At 56.8% G+C, this 21,120-nt stretch overlaps 4 protein-coding genes across 8 annotated transcripts; 1 reads left to right on the forward strand and 3 right to left on the reverse strand.

Annotated features, from left to right (window-relative positions):
* Positions 1 to 1,908: 1,908 nt before the first annotated feature.
* On the reverse strand, positions 1,909 to 5,956 carry RING1 (ring finger protein 1). The gene is made up of 7 exons (XM_022581582.3): positions 5,823 to 5,956; positions 5,567 to 5,701; positions 4,469 to 4,629; positions 4,152 to 4,367; positions 3,065 to 3,454; positions 2,609 to 2,882; positions 1,909 to 2,327 (listed from the first exon to the last, which is right to left on the reverse strand). Exons 2-7 carry the CDS (start codon positions 5,642 to 5,644, stop codon positions 2,226 to 2,228), a joined length of 1,221 nt encoding a protein of 406 aa, XP_022437290.2. The 5' UTR covers positions 5,645 to 5,701; positions 5,823 to 5,956; the 3' UTR covers positions 1,909 to 2,225.
* Positions 5,957 to 7,265: 1,309 nt separating this feature from the next.
* On the reverse strand, positions 7,266 to 9,755 carry HSD17B8 (hydroxysteroid 17-beta dehydrogenase 8). Of its 3 annotated transcripts, XM_022581579.3 has the most exons (9): positions 9,672 to 9,752; positions 9,272 to 9,489; positions 9,053 to 9,169; positions 8,848 to 8,940; positions 8,660 to 8,745; positions 8,484 to 8,568; positions 8,254 to 8,296; positions 8,019 to 8,093; positions 7,708 to 7,835 (listed from the first exon to the last, which is right to left on the reverse strand). In XM_022581579.3, the coding sequence occupies exons 1-9, from the start codon at positions 9,715 to 9,717 to the stop codon at positions 7,819 to 7,821; spliced, it is 780 nt and encodes a 259-aa protein (XP_022437287.1). In that variant the 5' UTR covers positions 9,718 to 9,752; the 3' UTR covers positions 7,708 to 7,818. The 3 variants fall into 3 exon arrangements, with proteins under 3 accessions (XP_089775022.1, XP_022437287.1, XP_089775021.1); XM_089918896.1 differs by lacking the exon at positions 8,254 to 8,296 and having other exon boundaries at positions 7,266 to 7,835; positions 9,672 to 9,755; XM_089918895.1 differs by lacking the exon at positions 9,053 to 9,169 and having other exon boundaries at positions 9,194 to 9,489; positions 9,672 to 9,754.
* A 199-nt stretch (positions 9,756 to 9,954) lies between these two features.
* SLC39A7 (solute carrier family 39 member 7) lies at positions 9,955 to 14,580 on the reverse strand. Of its 2 annotated transcripts, XM_022581578.3 has the most exons (8): positions 14,102 to 14,580; positions 13,382 to 13,790; positions 13,124 to 13,292; positions 12,909 to 12,962; positions 12,630 to 12,773; positions 12,341 to 12,481; positions 11,952 to 12,148; positions 9,955 to 10,834 (listed from the first exon to the last, which is right to left on the reverse strand). In XM_022581578.3, the coding sequence occupies exons 2-8, from the start codon at positions 13,784 to 13,786 to the stop codon at positions 10,562 to 10,564; spliced, it is 1,383 nt and encodes a 460-aa protein (XP_022437286.1). In that variant the 5' UTR covers positions 13,787 to 13,790; positions 14,102 to 14,580; the 3' UTR covers positions 9,955 to 10,561. The 2 variants fall into 2 exon arrangements, with proteins under 2 accessions (XP_022437286.1, XP_089775020.1); XM_089918894.1 differs by lacking the exon at positions 14,102 to 14,580 and having other exon boundaries at positions 13,124 to 13,276; positions 13,644 to 14,095.
* RXRB (retinoid X receptor beta) lies at positions 14,307 to 21,094 on the forward strand. 2 transcript variants are annotated; one of them, XM_022581575.3, is made up of 10 exons: positions 14,307 to 14,801; positions 15,469 to 15,716; positions 16,211 to 16,367; positions 16,731 to 16,910; positions 18,046 to 18,218; positions 18,609 to 18,738; positions 18,942 to 19,074; positions 19,178 to 19,281; positions 19,600 to 19,705; positions 19,817 to 21,094. In XM_022581575.3, the coding sequence occupies exons 1-10, from the start codon at positions 14,564 to 14,566 to the stop codon at positions 19,962 to 19,964; spliced, it is 1,617 nt and encodes a 538-aa protein (XP_022437283.1). In that variant the 5' UTR covers positions 14,307 to 14,563; the 3' UTR covers positions 19,965 to 21,094. The 2 variants fall into 2 exon arrangements, with proteins under 2 accessions (XP_022437283.1, XP_022437284.1); XM_022581576.3 differs by having other exon boundaries at positions 19,190 to 19,281.
* The last annotated feature ends 26 nt before the right edge of the window (positions 21,095 to 21,120 follow it).

Below are 21,120 nucleotides of genomic sequence, written 5' to 3' on the forward strand. Positions count from 1 at the left end.
TGTCTTTCTTTCTCCACCTTGCTCCTCTGGGTAGTTACTCTCCTTTTAGCCTCTGTATCTTGTCTCTCAACAAAATAATCAGGTTCCCTTTTGTATACTTTGTGTCTCTCACTTTGCCTCACCCATAGGTGCAGGCTTCACTGACAGAGGCTGAAAGACTTGGGGAGCTATCAGGGAGTGGGGATGGAACAGAATTGGAGCAACCCCCGCCCCCTTCTGCCAGCATTGGGGAAGGGAACGCCTGGTCAGGTCAGGTAGTCATTTTTTCTTTGTTGTGGGCAGGGGAGATGGACCTGGAGCAACAGTTCTGTATGTCACTCACATGGTGCCATCTAAAGAAACAGGCAGCCTGCGAAGTTCAGCGTCTCGGGGGCAGAGGAGGGCGACAGAGCACTGGCAGCAGAGAGGGGTCCGAGGAGGAGCGTGAGAAGCGGAACGGCGGAGAGGGTGGGCCGTGGTGTGGACTGGGGCCCTAGGAGAAGAGAGACCGGGGACCAAGGCCCGCAGGCGGCTCCAGAGTGAAGCCAGAGGGCGGGGGGAGAGGCAGAAGGGCCACCGGGTCGGGTAGGGCTGGCGAGAACGAGGAGAGTGAGGAAGTGTCGCTCCGGGCAGCCGCTGGAACCAGAAGAGAAGCCGGGTTCATTCCAGACTCTTCGGCTTCCACCCGCGGCTCCTCGCCATCGTTTTCTTTCCCTTGAAACTCCGGGAGCGACGCCCACCTTCCTCCCGCCCTCACATCCCGGGAGCGTCGCCCCCCTGGATGCCTGGGGTGGGAGAAAAGGGGAGCCAGGATCGGGGATCCAGGGAGGCGGGGGTAGAAAGGGGCTTCTACGAGGGTGAAGTGGGTGTTGTCTATTTCTACAGGGCGAGAGGTCTCGGGGGTGGGCGCCCGGTCACCTGGGCTGGAGGGTACCCCCTGCGTCCGTCGTACTGAGGGTGAAAGGGACGACGGGCAGCAAACGAGAAACGCCAAGCGTGGAGTGAGGTGCCCTCGGGCCGGCGAGTCTGACGCCGAGGCTGACTCCTCAGCCGGGAGGTCCGAGACTGAGCGAGCCACGGGAATTTGGGGCGGAGTGGGGTGGGGGCGCGAAGGGCAACGGAAACAGGAAGTGAGGGGCAGAGAGACCAAAGCGGGTGGCGGGAGGCAGCGTCAGTCCCTCCTGGGGAGGCGATCCTCTCCACCTCGCCGGGGCGTGGCGCGCTACGTGGGCCCCTGACCCCGGGCCCCGCCCGCGGAACTCGAGGCGTGGAGGGTGCGGAGCAGCGAGCGCTTTACTGGACGCCCCCACCTGGGCTCTCCGCTGCCGCCGGGACCGGCACAGAACTACAACTCCCGGGCAGCCCTCCCTCCGCTCGGCCCCGCGGCTCGGCGGGCACCGACCGACTCGCTCGCTCCTGGGAACTGTAGTCCCTGGCCCTGCCCGTCTTCTTCGGGAGGCTACCCGGGGGCGGGATATGTGCAGGGAGGTTCTGGCAGCCCTCCCCCCATCCACGCCTTTTCTCTCCAGCTTTAGAAACCAGCTTCTCGCAGGGACGAGGAATTGTACCCCTTCCAAACATCTCGGGCCTGCCGTATCACCCTCTTGAGCCACTTTCCTTCTTTCCCTGTGGTATTGAAACCCGGGATCTCAGCCTGGGCATTCAGGTCATAGGGGGAAATCTTGGGATCTGACTTCACACCTCTCGGCTCTCCACCCTGTCTCTTACAGCTTCATAGGTCCTTCCAATTTTCGTTCACATTTGCTGATTTGAAGGTTCAGGAAAATGGGATCTACACACCGTGAATACCCTTTGACATTTCCTCCCCATTTCCAAGGCTGATTCTACATGATTTCTAGGGTTCCCTCCCCGATCTTTGTTTTCCTCTCCTTCTAGTAACCCCCTGATAAAGAGACACAAAACCACAGGTTTCAAAGAGGAATAAAAGCAAATTTGTTGTTGTTGGTAGAAGGGCATGAAGGGAAGGGCTCTTTACCCTTCCCAACATCTTGCATGGATGGGAGGTTGGAGGCAATAGAAAAGGCAGTAGATGGGGGCGCAGGCCCCACTCTGTACAATATAGAAGAATCTGATATAGATACTTTGTATAAAAGCCACTTGTCCTCATTTGTGTCCTCTTGCTGGCTGGCCGGGCTGGGGGGCTCTGGGGGACAAAGAAGCTGGGTGGTGGGCCAGGACTCAGGGACACCCCATGGTCCCCATCCCCTGGCTGTCCCCTTGAGGGGTCACTTTGGATCCTTGGTGGGGGCATAGCAGAGCTCCAGTGGTCGGGACACTTTCCAGAACTTCTCATTCACCAGCTCCAGGGTTAGCGAGCCATTCAGTGTCTACAGAGGGGGTGGATGGGGGAGGAGAGGGAAGAGGAAAGTAAGTTGGGAAAGATGGTAAAGGAAATGAATGAGAGGAGAAAAGAGAAAGGAAGAAGGAATAATAAATGGGGCAAATCACGGACACGGATGATGGGGAAGAAGGATGGACAGAGAAGGGAGAGATGGGAGATGCAGAGGGAGAAGAGGGCTGGTCAGTTAGGAGGTCAGGATCTTGGTTCTGCATCCCCAGGCCACTCTCCCTCCTCTCCTCTCACACCACTGCCCTCAGAGGCTCTCACCGTGAAAGCTCCGCCCCCGGGGGCGATGTAGATGGTATACTGCTTTTCGCTGACACCCTCCAGACTGGGCAAGGCAGGCTCTTCAGGGCCGTCACCTCCTCCGGCACCCCCACCCTCCCCACCTCCCCCATCAGGTCCTCCGGCGTCAGAGGCGCCCCCTCCAGGCCCTCCTGGCTCCCCCGCCTCTTGCTGCTGCCTCCGTTCGAGGGCAATGCGCAGGGCCAAGTACTTGGAGAGATGGTCCACTGTGGCATTCCCAGTTGTCTTCACGTACCTGGAGTGGGAGAGAGGGCAGGTTGAGGGCACAGGAAGCCTCAAATGGAGAAGGGAAGTTGGGGATTTCCCAAAGGGCCTCTGGGTTAGGGATTCTTTCTGGGTTTGGGTGAAGCCCAATTCTGATGGAAGATCATGAGACCTTTGGTTTCTCAGTGGTCTGGGGAAGGACGAAGCTCTCACCTAGTCTGGCAGTATTCTCCCTTCTCCACGAGCAGGGGGTGGGGCCGGAACACGAGCTCAATTTCTCCACCTGGCTCTGGGGGACTGGGAGCCCCGGGAGGGCTTGGGGGGCCCAGGGTTCCCCCTCCCAGGGTCCCTCCCCGGTCACCAGAGTCTTCAGAACCGGCACCCCCACCCACCCCACCAGCGCCTCCTCCCCCTGTCCCTACACTGCTCCCCCCTGCGCCCCCTCCACGGGGTCGCTTGGGAGCAGGGCCTGGGGCAGAGTCAGGGGCGGAGTCTGAGCTCACATCCTCTCCATCCCCCTCTCCCTCCCCAGGCTCTCCTTCCCCCCCACTCATCGTTGTGGTCTGATCTGACCCAGGCATCGGCCGCCTCACACGCTGGGCCCTGTGGAAACAAGTGGTTGAGGTTAGAAAGCACCAAGGATAAGGGGTTTAGATTTTAAACTTCAGAGAATTAAGAGATCAGGGAAATCTTAATGATGATACCTAATATTTATTACATACTGACTACATGCTAAGCACATTGTTAAGTATTTTGCACTGATTGCCTCAAATTATACAAATCCTACGGACACAGGTAATTATATCATCTCTATTTTATGGTTGAGGAAACTGAGGCTTAGAGAGGTTAAATAACTAGTTTGAGACCATAGTCTCTTTGCCTCTCAAAGTGTGGTCCAAGGACCAGTAGCACAGCCTTGTAGAGACGCAGAATCTCAGGCCCAACTTGTGACCTACTGAATCAGAATCTGCATTTTTAACAAGACTCTCAGGTAATTTGGATACACATTAAAGACTGAGTGATGCTGGACTAGGAGGTGATTTAATTCCCAGCAGTGTGAACTCAGAGCTCATGCTCAAAAAGCACTCTATTGTTCTAACTTCTAGAAGGTTAGAAGATGAGCTATTTCCTTAAGAACAGTAGTACAAGCTACAGTTTACATCCATGATCTCCAGGCGTGACAGTTAGACTGTGATCAGCACTCAGGATGCTGAGGCTTAGAAGCAAAGACAGCCCCAGGAGTCTGACCCACGGATCTGTCCCATCAGCACCGCTGCCACCTTCTTCGTGGCCCCCGAACCTGTGCATGGCCTGCATTCGCAGCCCCTCCTCAATGCTGGAGCTCAGCGCCTGCTGGTTATGCAGGCGGCTGAGGCGGATGAGCACCCTGTCTTGGTGGGCCTCATATTCCTCCCGGCTGGGGTAGATCTTAGAGATCAGAGCATCGAAGTTGGGGTCTGGCCGCAGAGACCGCTTGGATACCAGCTTCTTTCGGCAGGTAGGGCACTCCTTGTTCCTGGTGTGGGAGAAAGGAGGCCCTGAGGAGTCAGTCACCAGGGCATGGAGGGTCCAACTCTTGTCCCCCTCCCCCCATCTCAAACCTGTCCCTCCTGTTACCCGCTGCGCAGGGCCGTGACAATGCAATCAGAGCAGAATCGGTGGAGGCACTCCTTGGTTGTCATCGTATTCTTCAGCATGTCCAGGCAGATGGGGCACATGAGCTCTGAATGCAGTGACCGAGGGGAAACTGCAATCTCTGTGCCATCCATGATGGCTTCCTGGAGGTGTCGATGAGTGGAAAGGTGGTGGGTGGGTTGGGGGGAAAGGGGTTTTAGAAACAAGTGGTCCATGAAATTGGAGTCTTGAGAAATACAGTGAGATGTCAGAATCTGGGTACCTCACGTTGGCCACTTGAGGAAATTGGGAATTCTAAGAGTAGGAGCTTTGGAATAGGAGGATCTGAGGTTTGGTGATAGGCCTGGGGATGGGCGTGGCACAGATTTTCCATCTGTGGAAGACTTACTTGGTCAACAGAATTTCTTACAGTGCAGTCCTAGTACTACCTATTATCAGAATCCCCTAGGATGCAGGTTAAAAATGCAGATTCTGGGGCTTCCCTGGTGGCGCAGTGGTTGAGAGTCAGCCTGCGGATGCAGGGGACACGGGTTCGTGCCCCGGTCCGGGAGGATCCCACATGCCGCGGAGCGGCTGGGCCCGTGAGCCATGGCCGCTGGACCTGCACGTCCAGAGCCTGTGCTCCGCAGTGGGAGAGGCCACAACAGTGGGAGGCCCGCGTACGGCAAAAAAAAAAAAAAAAAAAAAAAAGCAGATTCTGGGGTTCCATCCCTTTACTGTATCACAATGTTACAGGTAGGGCCAGCGGGAATTCCATTTTTAATAAACTCCCAAGGTGAGTCTTAAACGCACTGACCTATGATGCGGACCTGAGGAACGGGGAAGGTAATTTCAGCCTGTTTACTATCTTTCAAATGAAGATAGTAATACTTGCCTCTACCTCTCTGGCACGTCTGTTTTGAGGATTAAATGAGATAAATGTGAAAACGCTTTGAAAGATTAAGGTAATTCAAAGGTAGGGCCAGGGAATGTGAAATCGGGCAGAATGGGGCAAGAAATGGAAGAGGCTGTGAGATGGGGGTCTGGGGATGGAGGGATCTGGAGAAAAGGAGTAAGTTGTAAAGGGAGAATCCCTGTCACCTGAGGGGTCCGGTGGAGCTCATACAGACTCAGTTCCCACGTTTTGCTGGCATTCTGGGCATTCGCCGGCGTCGTCATGGTGACCGGGCACAGACCCCCACGAGGGCTCCACCGCCGGGGAGGAGGAGAGGTAGGCTGGGGAGTGGGGGAAGGGGGAAGGGGAGGAAGGGTGTTAGGGGGGCCGCCCCTCGCGGAGACCCCGCCCTCCCTAGGCTCCCTCCTCCGCCCCCCACCCCGCGCCGGCGCGGCCCCTCACCAGCTTCCAGCTGTCCGCGCTCCCGCCGCCACAGCGCCTCTTCCGGGGCCCGGGCTCCCCGGCCGAGTTCGCTCGGTCCGCAGCCGCTGCTCAGACAGCAGCTCCCGCTGCCGCCGCCGCCGCCGCCATGGCCCGGGCGCTGGGGCCCTACGTCACTTCCGCCTGCCCCTCCACTCCACTCCACCCCCCGCCGGCGGAGACGTCACCCGCCAGTCGCGGCGCGGGTGGGACGCGACGTGGACGCCCAGATTCCCCACGGCCCCCGCGAGCAGCCGGCGTCCCCGGAGTCCCACGCTACGTGGGGACCGCAGTCTCCGTCCCCTGGCCAGCACCGTCGCGCGGCCGACCTCAGCCACTGTCCCCTTCCAAGGCCCCCACTCGGGGCCTCCGCTCTGGAGGGCGGGGCCTGGGATCTCTCGGACCCCGGGAGGGGACAGAGGGAATTGGAAAAGGGGCCACCTCCCCCATTCCGCGTCCCCTGGCGGCTCTGGGGAAGGGCGCCCCTCCTCCCCACACACAACTTCTCCATAACCCCAGCCCGGGATTCCGGGGAAAAAAGAGTTGCAGAGGAGCCTCTGCCGCTACAGCCCTTCAGTCCTGTGAACGCAACTAAGTTCCGACGCGCCCGGGATTCCCTTACCACCCTGGTGACCTGCTCCACCCTCCGCTTTGGCTCTCCCTAGACCCTCCGACCCGCTCTCCCTTCGAGGTTTGGGGGCGACGGCTCGGGACGTCCAGACTCAACTCTCGGCCAGAGCTAGAGACTCGAGAATTGCGTTTGGACAATCAAGAGCCGCGGCCCGGGGCGGGGGAGGGAGGCACACGGGAGGTATGGGGGAACGGAGACACCACGCGGAAGCAGGGACACACACACACACACACACACACACACAGGATGGGGCCCCTATCGGGGAGCGGTTGTGCGCGTGTAGGTGGGGGGCACAAGGGGCCGAATGTCTGGAGTGGGAAGTGGGCAGAAGTCTCCTCCAGGACTTCCCAGTAAAGGAAGGGGACCGGGAGGGAAGAGAAGAGGAAGGGGCAGAGCGATCCCCATTGAGGGCAGGGGATGAGAGGGATACAGGGGAAAAGAGACCGTGATGGGCGTCTGTCTCCTCCAGCTTGAACTGGGGCTCCCGGACTTGGGCTGCAACTGCCAGGGGGTGGCCTCTTTCTGGGACAAGGCAGCAGTGGGTCCCCTCGCCCCCTCCCCCAGTTCCCCCCTACTTCCCTGTCCTCTCCTTCAGTCCGTGGCCAGTCCTTATGTGGGCTCCAGAGTCGATTAGCGCGGACCCCCTCCCCTTCCTCCTCCTCCTCCCAGCCCCCTCCCTCCCTTCTGCTCTCCTCCAGCCCCTTTCATCGGCTGGCCCATTCCCCTAATCCTGGCCCCCTCCCCTAATCCCCCCCATCCGACCCCCGGCCGGCTGCAGCTATTGTAAGGTGGAGAGAAAGGGGAGGGGGGGACTCAGAGAAAGGAGAGGGGTGGGGGAGGGCCACCTGTTCCAAGACCCCCTCCCAAGGATAGACTGGATACTACGATGGGGCCATGAACAAATCACCCTTGGGGACCATAAGGACCCAGGGAATTGGGGGAGGGGACTGGGGCTGCAGGATCAGTGGAAGGGGGTGGGGCAGAGAGCCCCTCCCTCCAAAAGACCCAGAGTGTCACGCACACACAGTGACACACACTCTCTCCTCTCATACCCGGCGGCGGGGGTTGCCCTGGGAGACCAGGCAGTGAAAGGGAACAATCCTTCGCGAAAGGGAAAGGAGGGGGAGGTGGCGAAGGGTCTGAGGACTTGGACACAAGAAGAACCGGAGGTGGCAGGGAAGAGGATTTGGAATTTATTAGGGTCACAAGCACCCCTGCCTCCCATATTCAGCATTCCTGAGCCATACACTGCCACCCCTTTTGTAGCCTGGGAACTCAGAGCCCTCATCAGCAGGAGGCCCGGCAGAGTGGTGGGATAGTGAGCAGAGTCCGGGGTCCTTGAGGCAGTTACATGAAAAGACCTCCTGGGAGGGGCAGAAACATTTGGACAGATGTATAGGTGGAGACAAATGGGCTGGGGGGGAGGCAACCACTTCTGTCCTTGGCCTATGGGAACTTCTGCCCTTCCCTCAGTGGCTCCAGACTCCCCTCATTTGCTTTCTGGGTTCCACTTCTCTGCCCTCTTCCTCCCCCTGATGGCCTCATACCAGTGACTTCCACTGACGCCCCTGTGATGTATCCACTGTCTTCAGATGCCAAGAACGCGACCACATCGGCCACATCTACAGGAATGGTGGGGAGAGGGCAGAATCCTACTCACTCTCACAGACCCAAAGTAGCCTCCTACCAGAATCATCCCTCCCCCAACCACCAATCCTGGTGAGACCCTCTCAGATACCACAGACCTCGGGATCTCTTCATTCAGGCCCCCTCTGCACTCACCCTCAGGGTCCCCCATATGTCCCACTGGGATCATTCCAGTCACCTGTAAGGAAACACTCATGTGAGTGAAGGTTTTTTTTTTTTTTTGTAGACCGAGTCTGTGGCTTTTTTTGGTCTTCATTCCTTATACGCTTGCTGAATATGCCCCTCACTGGGCCCAGCATCCTCTCTCTGAAGCCCAGAGGGGTTGGCTCTCTGAATGATTCTGCCCTTCACCCACAGTCTCCTACCTTGTCCAGTACTTTCTGTGGCACTTTCTGTGTCATGGGTGTTTTAATGAACCCTGGGAGGACAGAGTTACAGCGGATCCCATGTCTGTGGAAAGGAGAGTGGCTGCTGAATCCAGAGAGGACTGAACACCGACCCTCCCTCAGACCTTCCACATGGCCCCAGGTGTCTGACCAACCGTCCAAGCTCCCGGGCTGCAGTCTGGGTCAGCCCAACCACTCCAGCCTTGGATGCTGCATAGTTTGTCTGTCCCACGTTCCCCACCTTTGGGTGAGCCAGAGATTGGGGTTAAGTTGGGAGTCCTAAGGAGGGGCTCTCCTCTCTGTGCCCACTTGGCTGGCTGACCTCGTCCCAACTCAACCTGACCTTCCCTACGATGCTACTGATGTTGATGATGGAGCCAGGACAGCCACTGGACACCAGGGCTTGGGCTGCAGCCTGAGTGACTAGAAAGATGCCCTGGGGGTGGGGAGAGAAAGTAACAAGGCAGAAAGGATCAGCAGGGGTGACACTCCTCCAACTCCCTCCCCAGGCTAGAGGGCCCAGAAGTCATGGGTTCAGAGATCACCACCTTGAGGTTGACAGCTATGACTTTGTCCCAGTCATCCTCAGACATGTGGAGCAGAAACTCATCCCTGGTGATGCCCGCACAGGACACAACGACAGATGGCGGGCGAGAAAAGCAGGCCTATGTAAGGGGTAGGTTACACACCAAAAAACCTTGTAGAGCCGAGGGCACTGGAGGCAACGTTAGGGCTTTAAAGGGGGCGACGTCGTCTCGCTTTTTCACCTGCACTTGATCCAGCAGGCGCCTGACGGCCCCGGCCTCGGACACGTCAGCCTGGAAGGCTGCGTGGGCCCCGCGGGGTGCCCCCTCGTGGCTCCCCGGCCCTCCCAGCAGCCGCACCGTCTCCCGTGCCGCTGCCCCGTCCAGGTCGCAAGCGGCCACAGTGGCCCCCTCAGCGGCCAGGCGCACACCTACTGCTCGGCCGATGCCACTACCAGCACCTGAGATGGGAGAGAACACGCGGGAGGGGGGGAGGGAGAAGTGGGCAGGGGTCAGAGGTCAACAGGGCGCAAAGTTAGTAAAATTCGGACCACAGGCCACAGCGGTTGTAGAGTCCGAGGGCGCGCCCCGACGTCACTCTAGCACACCAACCCACCCTGGGAGAGGACATCACCCCCCCAACCTGTGACCAGAGCCAGCGCGAAGCGAAGCCGGAGCTGAGACGCCATGGCGGGTGGCGAGTGGGCGGGCCCCTAGCACTGAGCCAATCCGAGCGCAGAGGGGGCGCGGCGAGAGCAAAGCCGGACCAATCGAAGACCCGCCAGCGTTAGGCCACTGGCGGCCACCCGCGCAGGCAGACCTCCAACCGCGGGGGCGTGGCCAGACACCAAAGCTTGGGGGCCAGTGGAGCCAGGAGAAGAGGGGCCCCCATTCCCCCCAAAAAGGACAAAGACTGCGCGTGGAGCGGAAGATCCAAGGATTTTATTTCCGGTCACCACCCCTCCTTCCCCATTCAAACAGTGATATAAAAGAATACAAACAAAAGAAAAATCAGGCCATGAGAGTAGCAACTAGCCCCCCTACCCCCCAATCACTCCCAAATCAGGACACACGATTGATGTTTATCCCCGACTTCTGCTACCCACTTCAGGGCTCTGGTCTTCCCTGGAGTTTCCACCAACCGGTGGGAGAGAGGGAGGTGGACCCTGGTGAAGCCAGTGTGTGGCAGCTTGGTCCTCTGTGAATAGGTGGGGTGGGGGATATGGGGTAGGCTGCCGTGACTCCTCTCTCTTCCAGCCTTCTTCATGGCCTCACTTAGTCCCCAAACCCAACAACATGGTCAGCACATGCCCAACACTATGGTCCCTCTGGGCTGTCATTCTCACCTCTGCAGCCCCTGTAAGACTGCCAAATCTTGATAGCTTTCAAGACAAAGTCGCCACCTCCCTAGGATACAACTCCCTCCTTTGGCAGATGTCCCAGGCCAGGGCCCCCAACTTCCACAGACCCCTGACCTGGAGGGTTTAGAGGCTAGAGGTTTGGGGCTGGGGTGGGGCTGGTTTACCTCACCTCTCACTCAAGGTGGGCAATCAGCACCATCATGAAAACTCCCCCCAGCAGCCCCAGCACCTCCAGAAGTGATTGCAATGGTGATGCCTCCCTCAACAGCTCAGGCAACACTGACACCGTTGCTACATAGATAAAGCCACCTGCAGTGAATGGCAGAACCCAGCCAGGACCTGTGCCACCTGCAACTTCACTGCCCACTGCCCCTCCTTCAGTTAGGAGGGCACAGGCTGTGCCTGCCAGTGCCCCTATTGCCGTCAGTAGTTGTAGACGCATCGCCTGGTGGGCAGAAAAGAGAGAGAGAGGCACTCACCAACATCTAAAGGTTATCAGTGGTTTAGATGTGGCTGGAGGGGTATAAGTGTACATGGATAAGATGCATGTCTTTAGAAACTAAATAGTAAGGCAAAAAGAAGGGGATCTAGAATAGACACTTTCTGAAAAATCTTAGATCAAAGAGGTCCTTTCCACAGACCTTCTGACTCAATAGGTCAGGGTCAGGGGCATGGTGTGAAAGACCCCCATAAAACATTCAGATGGCTATGGACCACAGTTCAAGAACTACTGAGCTACAAGACAAAGAAACAGAACTTCTTCCGCCTCGTTTCTAGAGGATCTGTTGTTAACAATACAGGCATACCTCGGAGATATTGTGAGTTCAGTCCCAGGCCATCACAATAAAGCAAGTCACATGAGTTTTTTTGGTTTCCCAATGCATATATTTACACTATCCTGTAAGTATGCAGTAGCATTATGCCTACAACGTACGTAGCTTAGTTAAAAAATACTCTACCGAGGGCTTCCCTGGTGGCGCAGTGGTTGCGAGTCCGCCTGCCGATGCAGGGGACGCAGGTTCGTGCCCCGGTCCGGGAAGATCCCACATGCCTCGGAGCGGCTGGGCCCGTGGGCCATGGCCGCTGGGACTGCGCGTCTGGAGCCTGTGCTCCGCAACGGGAGGGGCTGCGGTGGTGAGAGGCCCGCGTACCACACACAAACAAAATACTCTACTGATAAAAAATGCTAACCATCACGTAAGCCTTCAACGAGTTGCAACCTTTTTGCTATAGTAACATCAGAGATCACTGATCACAGATCAACGTAACAAGTATGATAATAACGAAGTTTGAAATGTTTCAAGAATTACTCAAACTGTGACACAGACATGAAGTAAACAAATGTTGTTGGAAAAATTGTATCCATAGACTTGCTGAAGCAGGGTTGCTATAAATTTGTAAAAAACGCAATATCTGCTAAGTGTAATAAAGGATTGCAATAAAACGAGGTATGCCTGTAGTACAACTTGTTCGGAACTAACGGGTGGCAGTCTGGGTTTGGGGTGGGTTAGCGGGGGATAAAAGGCTTGAGGCAACCATGTTTGGTGCACACCATCACCAACCTGCTTTTTGCTGCAGCCAGACTGGACCAAGATGGCAAAGTCCCCGACTTCATGGGGCACTTCATGTAGCAGAACAGTCATTGTGGTCAGGATCCCCAGTCCCCGACCCCCTCGAAATGAAGCACCAATGGCCAGACCATCCGTGAAGTTGTGTGCCAGGTCAGCAGCCAGATTCAGGTACCCTGATACACGTAGGTCTTTTACAGGAGAAAATAAGATTAAACAATTAGAGGTATCCATCACCCCTAGTCTCAGCCCTGATCTGCCCCCCAGAGACCACTTCACATCCAGCCTCAGTATTTTCCAGACACCTGTGATCACCCACAGTGCTGTTCCATGTGATTCATGATGATGCCCCTTGCCCAAGCGTATGCAACGCTGGCCCTCACCTGAACCTGCTTTTTCCTCTTCAGAGTTCTGAGGTTTCACTGGCCTGTCTTTGGGCCTTGTGCTCCCTCCTCTGCTTTTCCTCGATCCCCCTGCTTCCTTTTCTTCTTCCTCTGAGCTCTGTTTCTCCTTTGAAGGATGCCCTGAGGGAAGAAAGCAGTTGGTAAGAGTGGAGAACAGAGATTTGCCAATATGTCCTCATAAGGGTAGTCTTCTCCCACCTAAGAACCATAAAATGAGGAGATTCAGAGATGGCAAGGTGGCTTTCACGAAAGTTGTTCCTGGGCTCACCCTGTCTTCCATGTGTGTGACCGTGAGCGTGTCCATGTCCGTGTCCATGTCCTCCTTTTACATGTCTCACAAATTTCTCCACCACGAGAAAGGCGACAATTCCACTGAGGACCCACAGTCCCACAGACAGAATGGGGCCCTGGCCTAGGAATGGATACATTGAGACATTAAGGGAGATTTTGATTTCAGACTCTTCCTCCCCAAGCACAAGAGAAGGACAGGGAGGGACAGACCTTCCCCAGCACCCCAACCCCACGTCTTCACCTGCCCCTTCCTCACCACTGTGGGAATGTCCATGTCCAGGCTGCTCCAGAGGGTGGTGAGAATGAGGTTCTGGAGGAAGGGAGAGACAAAGCCAGATGAGGAAATACCCCAACCAAGGGGTGTGTATTTGGGAGAATATTGGAAGGTCAGGGATCACAAAGGGGAAAGAACCCTCTTGTCCAAAGCATGAAATACATTAAGATTTAAGGTAGAAGCTAGAGATCACTTACCCAGAGCATGAGGGATGAGGTGCAGGAAGGCATCTCCCAAGAGCCCACCCGAAGCAAAACTCAGCAAGATCTGGAGCAGAGAGCGGTGCCGAGGGGAGTTTGACTCCACGGGGATAAGGAAGAGGACGAAAAATGGAGCTGCAGAGATCAGCACTGTGGCCCCCAGTGCCTGGCGAGGGAGAGTCAGGGGTCAAGTGGTGTGGGGTTTCCCAACAATCCGGAACCAGTCCCCCTCTGCCCCATCCCCGGGGGACTCACATAGGCCCAGAGAGTGACAGTGTCCAGGTTCTGTTTGATGCCTGGAGCCCCAGACTCCTCATAGATTGCATGGCTGTGCTCATGATCATGTCCATGTTCTCGGCGGTAGACGCTCTCATGAGAGTGGCCATGACTATGGCCATGGTGCAAATCCTCATGCGAATGTCCATGGTCGTGACCGTGGGTATGCCCATGCCAGATGCTCTCATGAGTGTGGCCAGGGGCATGGCTGTGTCCATGGTGGAAATCCTCATGTGAGTGCCTGTGGCTGTGGCCCTGGAAGTCCTCGTGCAGGTCTTCGTACAGGTCGCCATGACCCCCGTGTCCGGCCACTAGCAGCCCCAAGGCCGCCCAGGTCAGCAGTCCCACGGCCACCCAGTGGGGGGCCCCCAGGCCTCTGGCCATCACGCTGACCAGAGGGACAGAGATAGTGACTCCACTTGACCCTCAACTCTATACCTATGCGGGGTCCGCTCTACTCCGTTCGCGCCCTCCGTCCACTTCTATGGGCTGCTTCCCCATTCCATCCTGTCCCCACCCACATTGTTCCCAAGACTCGTTTTCTTTATCCGGAACCCCATCCCTGATGCAGGGCCCCCGGGACACCGCTCTAGGCTTTGATCCTCCACTATATGGACTCTCTGCGTCCTCGTCTCTATGACCCACTAAATGAAGAAAAAGGCCTGAAAAGGACGGTAGGGAAAAACAGGGAATTCTCACCGGCTCCGGGATCCTCTCCTTTCCCGGTTTGCTCGGACGTGGCAGTCCCGCCTCTAGCTCCCGCGAGAACAGGGAGTTCCGTTCTACCTTGGTCCCAGTACCTTTACCAATATGGCGGCACTCCGGTAGTGGTGAAGCCGTCTAGCCCTGGCGCGCATGCGCGGGTGTGGAGGTTATTTGAGGGGACGCTGGGCTAGGCGGGTTAACAGGCGGGAGGAGACCGCCTCCTCCGTTTCCAACCAGACGAGGAGGCGGGAACTAGCGCGGAGACTTCCCGTCTATACCAAGATGGCTGCCAGATCGGCGCTGTCATTTTGCTACAGCGCAGAGCGAAGCGCTTAATTCGACCCGGTTAAGGCCAGAGACTTTTTCTCTGGGGCTTCCTCGTGCTCAGCTAGTCCAACGATCAATCCTTGGGAATCCCTGGTACCTCTTCGGTATTCCTACACTCAGCCAGGAATCATGTCTTGGGCTGCTCGCCCGCCCTTCCTCCCCCAGCGGCATGCCGCAGGGCAGTGTGGGCCGGTGGGGGTGCGAAAAGAAATGCATTGTGGGGTCGCGTCCCGGTGGCGGCGGCGACGGCCCTGGCTGGATCCCGCAGCAGCAGCGGCGGCGGCGGCGGTGGCAGCCGGAGAACAACAAACCCCGGAGCCGGAGCCGGGGGAGGCTGGACGGGACGGGATGGGCGACAGCGGGCGGGGTGAGTGACCTAGCGGACGGACCGGCAAGCCAGTGACCGCGTTATCAGCAACCCCTTCCCCCCCCCTCCCCTGGTGTTCTTTCCCAGGCGCTCCCGCCCCCTTGTTTGTAAACACGCGTCCCCTCCCTCCCGAGGGCCTTAGTGCCCTCCCCCCGGGGCGGGGCGGGGAGGGGGAGCTTCCGCCCTCCTAGCGGTGGCCGCTTGAGGCCCTGCACTACGGAGGTCCAAGGCGTGGGACACTAGTCCTCGAGATTGAGGACTCTGGACGTTTGAAGGCAAATTCTGTGTCCTAGGAGGGGTCTCTTCTGCCTATCTCTTTTCCCTGCACGTTCTGGCTACGAGCTGGGAGTGGAGGGGCTGACTGGTCCACCCCACGTGCTGCCCCACCCACACGAGATGCGTCTGGCTTGGGGTGACCAAATGCATTGTTTGGAATTTGCCTCACCTGAACGATCCTCCTCTGTCAGCCCCCTTCTCTCACCACGATTAGGAGTTAAGCCGTTGTTTGACAGCAGGGTGTCTCTGGACTTGGGAAGGGGTGGGGTGAGGTGGGGGCGCGGTGGGGGGATCAGAGAATTAAAGGCTCCGGTTGGATGATCGAAGACTCATTTTCTCTTTTTGTCTCTTCTGTCTGTGTGTGTCCGTGCCTGTGTGTACCCCTCACCAGACTCCCGAAGCCCAGACAGTTCCTCTCCAAATCCCCTTCCCCAGGGGGCCGCTCCCCCTTCTCCTCCGGGGCCACCCTTACCCCCTTCAGCAGCTGCATCCCTTGGAGGCTCTGGGGCTCCACCCCCACCCCCGATGCCACCCCCGCCACTGGGCTCCCCCTTCCCGGTCATCAGCTCTTCCATGGGGTCCCCTGGCCTGCCCCCTCCAGCTCCCCCAGGATTCTCCGGGCCTGTCAGCAGTCCCCAGGTGAGAGGTTGTGACCCACTTACTGCCTCTCCACTTTCATTTCCTTGTTTTCCTGGTGACCTAGATCCTTGTGTGAACTTCCCCATGGCCCACTGACCTTCCAGGCCTGTGGTCCTTGTGCGACCCCTGGCATTTCTTGAGGTGACTGAGCTTTCAGTGCACGCCTCCTCCCCAACCCTGTAAAAGAACCCAGCTATTCTTGATGTCCCTTTCATATATCAGTGATTTTTTGCCCTTTTGGTTCCATCTACCCTTCTGAAATACAAGCCCTTCAGGGCCACTGTGTTGCACAATTTCAGGGGGACCTTTATGTCTCATCTCTTCGGGGTTGTACTCCAGGGGTGGCCCTTCCCCGGCACTGCAATGTAAATAATGTCCTTTGTAACGTGCAATGCAGGGCCCTGCCTAGGTGGTAGGGAATGATGTACCTCCCCTCTGAGAGATTATCCTTCCCAATGAGTCTCCCTGTGACTTCCCTATTTCCCCCAACCCAGATTAACTCAACAGTGTCGCTCCCTGGGGGTGGGTCTGGCCCCCCTGAAGATGTGAAGCCACCAGTCTTAGGGGTCCGGGGCCTGCACTGTCCACCCCCTCCAGGTGGCCCTGGGGCTGGCAAACGGCTATGTGCAATCTGCGGGGACCGAAGCTCAGGTATGGGGCTCAGAGGACCAGCAGAGAGGAAGAGAGCGTGTACCATTTACCATCACCTGTGGGATTCCTAGGGGCTCTTGAGGTTTGGTTAGAGCAAGTGAGCTGGGGGAGGCCTGACGAGAGTTAAGGACCCTGCAGCTCAGATTTGGTGTGGGGGGGTGGTCAGAGGGAAGAGGGGCTGGCATAGGGTTTTTGAACCGTGAGAAGAGTGGGACTGGATCATGCCTCATGTCCTGGTTCCCCATCTCTCTCTTTGGCAAACACAGAGCAGACTTCAACTAAATTTGCTGGGGGGAGGTGGGCAAGAGTCCTAGTGGCACAGGGTCTACGTGCAGTCTTACTGCTCTTCCTGTCCCCTCGCAGGCAAACACTACGGGGTTTACAGCTGTGAGGGCTGCAAAGGCTTCTTCAAGCGCACCATCCGTAAGGACCTGACCTACTCGTGCCGGGACAACAAGGACTGCACGGTGGACAAGCGCCAGCGGAACCGCTGTCAGTACTGCCGCTATCAGAAGTGCCTGGCCACCGGCATGAAGAGGGAGGGTAAGGGCCTGCCCTACCCAGGCCTCCCAGTCTACCCTGTGGGAAGAGAGGGAGGAGGGGGAGGGAAGACTGCAGGGACTATACCTCTTAGGAGGGCTGGACTCCTCTCTCTCCTCCAGAGGGCGATATTTGATTCCCTCTCCCCTGCTCATCAGCCCTCCTCTCTGGTACCTTGACCTGGTGCCTTGAGTTTCCTTCTTAATGGTTTTGCTTCTGTGGCCTCTGCCCCTCTGACCCCTCCCTGGTCTGGTGCTAGGGTAGGATAAGTTTTCCTTCCCCATGATGGGTTTCTCTAGCTCCCCTTCTCTAACCTGAGTAATTCTTCCTCATTTTGACCAAGTGCTTCCACTCTGGTCTCCATCTCCCTATTATCTGTGTTCTCTCCTCCAAACTCTGGGACTCTACCCTCTTAAGCTGCAGCCTTTACTGAAGACCTCAGGGCTTCTTCTTTTTTTTTTTTTTTTTTAATCTCTATCTTTTCTTCTTAAGCTTGATTCTGGAATTCTGAGAGAGATACTTTAGGGAGTATATGTTGGTCACATCCCTCATTTTAGAGAAGATGAGCCTGAAGCCTGGCTTTCCCAAGGTCATGCAACAAAAGAGTGGCAGGTCTTGGATCAGAACCCACACCTCTGAAGACCCAGGCCAGTGCTCCTTTTCCTGCTTTTTTGTTGAGTCAGAAGAGCACCAGATTTGCCATCAGGCACGCTTAGATTTGGACATACGACTTGCCATGTATTGTGTGAACTTGGGCAAGCTGTTTAATGAACTGCCCCCAAATCGTTATTTTTAAAAATGGGGTCAAGAGCTCACAGGGTCGTTATGATACTTGAGTGAACGTGAAAGTGTGCTTGGCACGTTTCCTAGTGTATAGTAGGCTCTCAGTTTAAATGCTAGCTTTCTCCGTAATTCCTTTACCCACCCTTTTACTTCTTCTGGGTTTATTTATCTGTTCTTTTATAAGTCCTGCTTCTGGACTGCCACAAATATGCCATGGTTTCCAGTGACTTCCCCAATTTCTATAAATATCTCCTAAGGGCCATGAGACCCTGATAAGACCCTAAGGACATTTTGGAATCTCCTCATGGCTGGCTGCTGACTTTCTATTTTTTTCTCCTTCCTCCTTCTCCTTCAGCGGTTCAGGAGGAGCGTCAGCGGGGGAAGGACAAGGATGGGGATGGGGAGGGGGCTGGGGGAGCCCCCGAGGAGATGCCCGTGGACAGGATCCTGGAGGCAGAGCTTGCTGTGGAGCAGAAGAGTGACCAGGGCGTTGAGGGTCCTGGGGGAACGGCGGGTAGCGGCAGCAGCGTGAGTGCTGGGGTCAATCTACTCTTCTTCCTGATGGGGGTGGGGAGGCGGGAGTCTAGGTCTGTTCTATCTCCCCCTCCCCTCCCTTCCCCTCACAACCCATCTAACACTGCCGGGGACCGGAAGTGCCACCAAACAAGGTCTCTTAGACATCTGAGGTAGGCGTGATAGCATCCTCCGTCCCCACTCCCAAAACAATCCACTCACAGAACCACAGGCAAGTCCCAAATTAATAATTGTTTTCCTGAATGCTAGAAGAGGAGGAATTGGTTCAGATGGGGCTTGAAGAGAGACTACAAATAAGGAGGGGGTGTCAAAAGCCTCTTATGGGGTTGGGGGGGCTCCCAGTGTACTTCCAAACCTATAACTCTCACCCCTCCTCCCCTGCAGCCAAATGATCCTGTGACTAACATCTGCCAGGCAGCTGACAAACAGCTCTTCACACTTGTTGAGTGGGCAAAGAGGATCCCACACTTTTCCTCCTTGCCTCTGGATGACCAGGTCATACTGCTACGGGCAGGTCAGTGACCTTGGACTCCTTGAATCTCTTGTCATTTGACCCCTCTTGGACCTCCTGACCTTCAGGGACCCCAGCGGCCTTACCTTGCATACTCAGAGAGCCAGTCTCATTGACCTCGCCACCCCTTCTTCTCTTCCCCTGATGTGCTTTCAATCCCATGGCCTGATCCCTGGCTCGTCACCCTTGCCGCCCCCCACCCCCAGGCTGGAATGAGCTCCTCATTGCCTCCTTCTCTCACCGATCCATCGATGTCCGAGACGGCATCCTCCTCGCCACAGGTCTTCACGTGCACCGCAACTCAGCCCATTCCGCAGGCGTGGGAGCCATCTTTGATCGGTCAGTGGCCCTCGGCTGGGCTGGCCTGTCGGTCGAGGGGGTGGGGCTATAGGCTGGTCCGTGTCCAAGGCTGGCTGAGCTGTGACCTTTGAGTGACCTGCAGGTCCCTCTCCAGGGTGCTGACAGAGCTAGTGTCCAAAATGCGTGACATGAGGATGGACAAGACAGAACTTGGCTGCCTGAGGGCAATCATTCTGTTCAATCCAGGTAAGAGGAGGATTACCCCCGTCTCTCAAGAGCAAGGCAGCCTTGGAGCCTCCTCTTCTTCGGAGACTCCTAAGTTACCCAGCTATCCCCCTCAACCTAGAAATCTCACAGCTGACAAAGAAGAACCCACATCTGCTGATAACATTCCCTTTGCAACCCCATCCCTCAAACCCATTGTGCCCTGCTTCCCTTGCCAGGCATCTGGTGAAGGGCGTGTAGGTGGGGCCCAAAAGGGACATCGTGTGGGCCACACCTCCACATTTGTCCTGATTTGATTTGCCCTCCTTCCTCTTCCTCCTCTCTTCCCTGCCATCCCAGATGCCAAGGGCCTCTCCAACCCCAGCGAGGTAGAGGTCCTGCGGGAGAAAGTGTACGCGTCCCTGGAGACCTATTGCAAACAGAAGTACCCTGAGCAGCAGGGCCGGTGAGAAGGCGCTGTGGGGCTGAGGGGCTGTGGGAACCGAGGCTCCTGCTGGGGTGGGGGTAGTGCCATGTGGCTCTAGCTCTCACTCCATGTCTCCCATTCCCTCCTCAGGTTTGCCAAGCTGCTCTTGCGTCTTCCTGCTCTCAGGTCCATAGGCCTTAAGTGTCTAGAGCATCTGTTTTTCTTCAAGCTCATTGGCGACACCCCCATCGACACCTTCCTCATGGAGATGCTTGAGGCTCCCCACCAGCTGGCCTGAGCCCACACCCAGATGTGGTGTTCCTCACGCTTGAGGAGGGCACATGGGCAAGGGACTCTGAGCCTTGGGGCAGGGTGGGGAGGGACCATGTTCCTAGAATCTTGGTGGGGTGAGGAGCATAGGGCAGAACCGAGACCTCCAACGGGGGGTCCCTAAACCCTGCAAGGGTTTGCTTGACATCCCAAGTCAGAGGGGACCGCAGACCACTTTGAGGGCTGGACCTCTCCCTTCAGTGGCCTTGAGTCTCTGAATTTGTCTGGCTCTGCCATGATCTGGGGGTGCTTTCTTACCCCTGGCCTGGAATGGCCTCTCCTTCCCCCAGCACAGAGCACTGGCCTTGCTCCCAGGACCTGGCTTCCTTCTCGTCTTGCTTCACTTAGCCCCCCATCTGAAGAATGGAAATGGGAACTCCCGCAGAGATGGATTTGGGGGGCAGGCCCCCCAAATGGATGGACATGGGAGTAAGGCTCTGACAGGCCTTCCTCCAACCAAGCCTGGCAGATGGGGGCTTCTCTGGAATAAGGAGGGGCCCTGTCGCTGTCCCATGTCCAGAGCCCCCTCTCACGCTTCACCTTCTGCCGTCAGACTGAAAAAGAAAAAGGTGGTGGTGGCTAAGGGGTGGGTGGAGATGTAGGAACCCATGTGCTATTTTTAATTTTCTCTGAGGATAGAGACTTGCAGTTAGACTCAAAGAAGTACTGTACTTTCCCAGGTTGACTAAGAAATGCCAGTGGTGGAGGTGGTGTTTGGGAAGGGCAGGGCCCTGAGGTGGTCTGCAGGGCTGGCTCTTCAGCACTGGCCTTCCCAGCCCCCTCCCCCACTCTTCCCGTCTGGCTTGGGGAAGGGGCCTGGGCTGTGAGGGCGGGGTGGGGGGAAGTGGCTTGGTGAGTAGTCCTCAGACCCTTCACCTCCCAGCTCTCCCCCCAGCCCGGGGCACACACCTTGTAGGCTGGGGACACAGGCTCCTGGCCTCAGAATTGAGGGGAGATGGCCCGCCTGCAGAGATGGGGTGCTGGGGCTGCATGATTTTTGCCCTGCGACTCTTCTCTCCGGGGTTCCCTTACCCTCTCTTTCACTCACATAAAATCGCTTTCAAATTAAAATCGCTGTTTTCTGGACTGAGGTGACTGTATGGGGGGTGGGGGCAGCGCCGCAC

The sequence above is a fragment of the Delphinapterus leucas genome, chromosome 10 (genome assembly GCF_059928025.1).
Source record: "Delphinapterus leucas isolate spDelLeu-1000000601 "Yukka" chromosome 10, BTC_Dleu_Yukka2, whole genome shotgun sequence".
Classification (NCBI taxonomy): domain Eukaryota; kingdom Metazoa; phylum Chordata; class Mammalia; order Artiodactyla; family Monodontidae; genus Delphinapterus; species Delphinapterus leucas.

What these genes read in the sequence shown, in the direction of transcription:
- SLC39A7 (XM_022581578.3), bottom strand. Translation starts at nt 13,786, where the DNA reads ATGGCCAGAGGCCTGGGGGCCCCCCACTGGGTGGCCGTGGGACTGCTG. An exon ending in CTGTCACTCTCTGGGCCTAT is followed by an intron (nt 13,293 to 13,381) that starts GTGAGTCCCCCG and finishes CTCCCTCGCCAG; the next exon opens with GCACTGGGGGCCACAGTGCT. An exon ending in CTGGCTGCAGCAAAAAGCAG is followed by an intron (nt 10,835 to 11,951) that starts GTTGGTGATGGT and finishes TCTGCCCACCAG; the next exon opens with GCGATGCGTCTACAACTACT.
- RING1 (XM_022581582.3), bottom strand. Translation starts at nt 5,644, where the DNA reads ATGACGACGCCGGCGAATGCCCAGAATGCCAGCAAAACGTGGGAACTG. An exon ending in AGCTCCACCGGACCCCTCAG is followed by an intron (nt 4,630 to 5,566) that starts GTGACAGGGATT and finishes CGACACCTCCAG; the next exon opens with GAAGCCATCATGGATGGCAC. An exon ending in CGAATGCAGGCCATGCACAG is followed by an intron (nt 3,455 to 4,151) that starts GTTCGGGGGCCA and finishes TTGTTTCCACAG; the next exon opens with GGCCCAGCGTGTGAGGCGGC.
- RXRB (XM_022581575.3), top strand. Translation starts at nt 14,564, where the DNA reads ATGTCTTGGGCTGCTCGCCCGCCCTTCCTCCCCCAGCGGCATGCCGCA. An exon ending in CACCGGCATGAAGAGGGAGG is followed by an intron (nt 16,911 to 18,045) that starts GTAAGGGCCTGC and finishes CTTCTCCTTCAG; the next exon opens with CGGTTCAGGAGGAGCGTCAG. An exon ending in GGTCATACTGCTACGGGCAG is followed by an intron (nt 18,739 to 18,941) that starts GTCAGTGACCTT and finishes CCCCACCCCCAG; the next exon opens with GCTGGAATGAGCTCCTCATT.
- HSD17B8 (XM_089918896.1), bottom strand. Translation starts at nt 9,717, where the DNA reads ATGGCGTCTCAGCTCCGGCTTCGCTTCGCGCTGGCTCTGGTCACAG. An exon ending in CACAGAAAGTACTGGACAAG is followed by an intron (nt 8,094 to 8,483) that starts GTAGGAGACTGT and finishes CCATTCCTGTAG; the next exon opens with ATGTGGCCGATGTGGTCGCG. An exon ending in GGCGTCAGTGGAAGTCACTG is followed by an intron (nt 7,836 to 8,018) that starts GTATGAGGCCAT and finishes TGCCCCTCCCAG; the next exon opens with GAGGTCTTTTCATGTAACTG.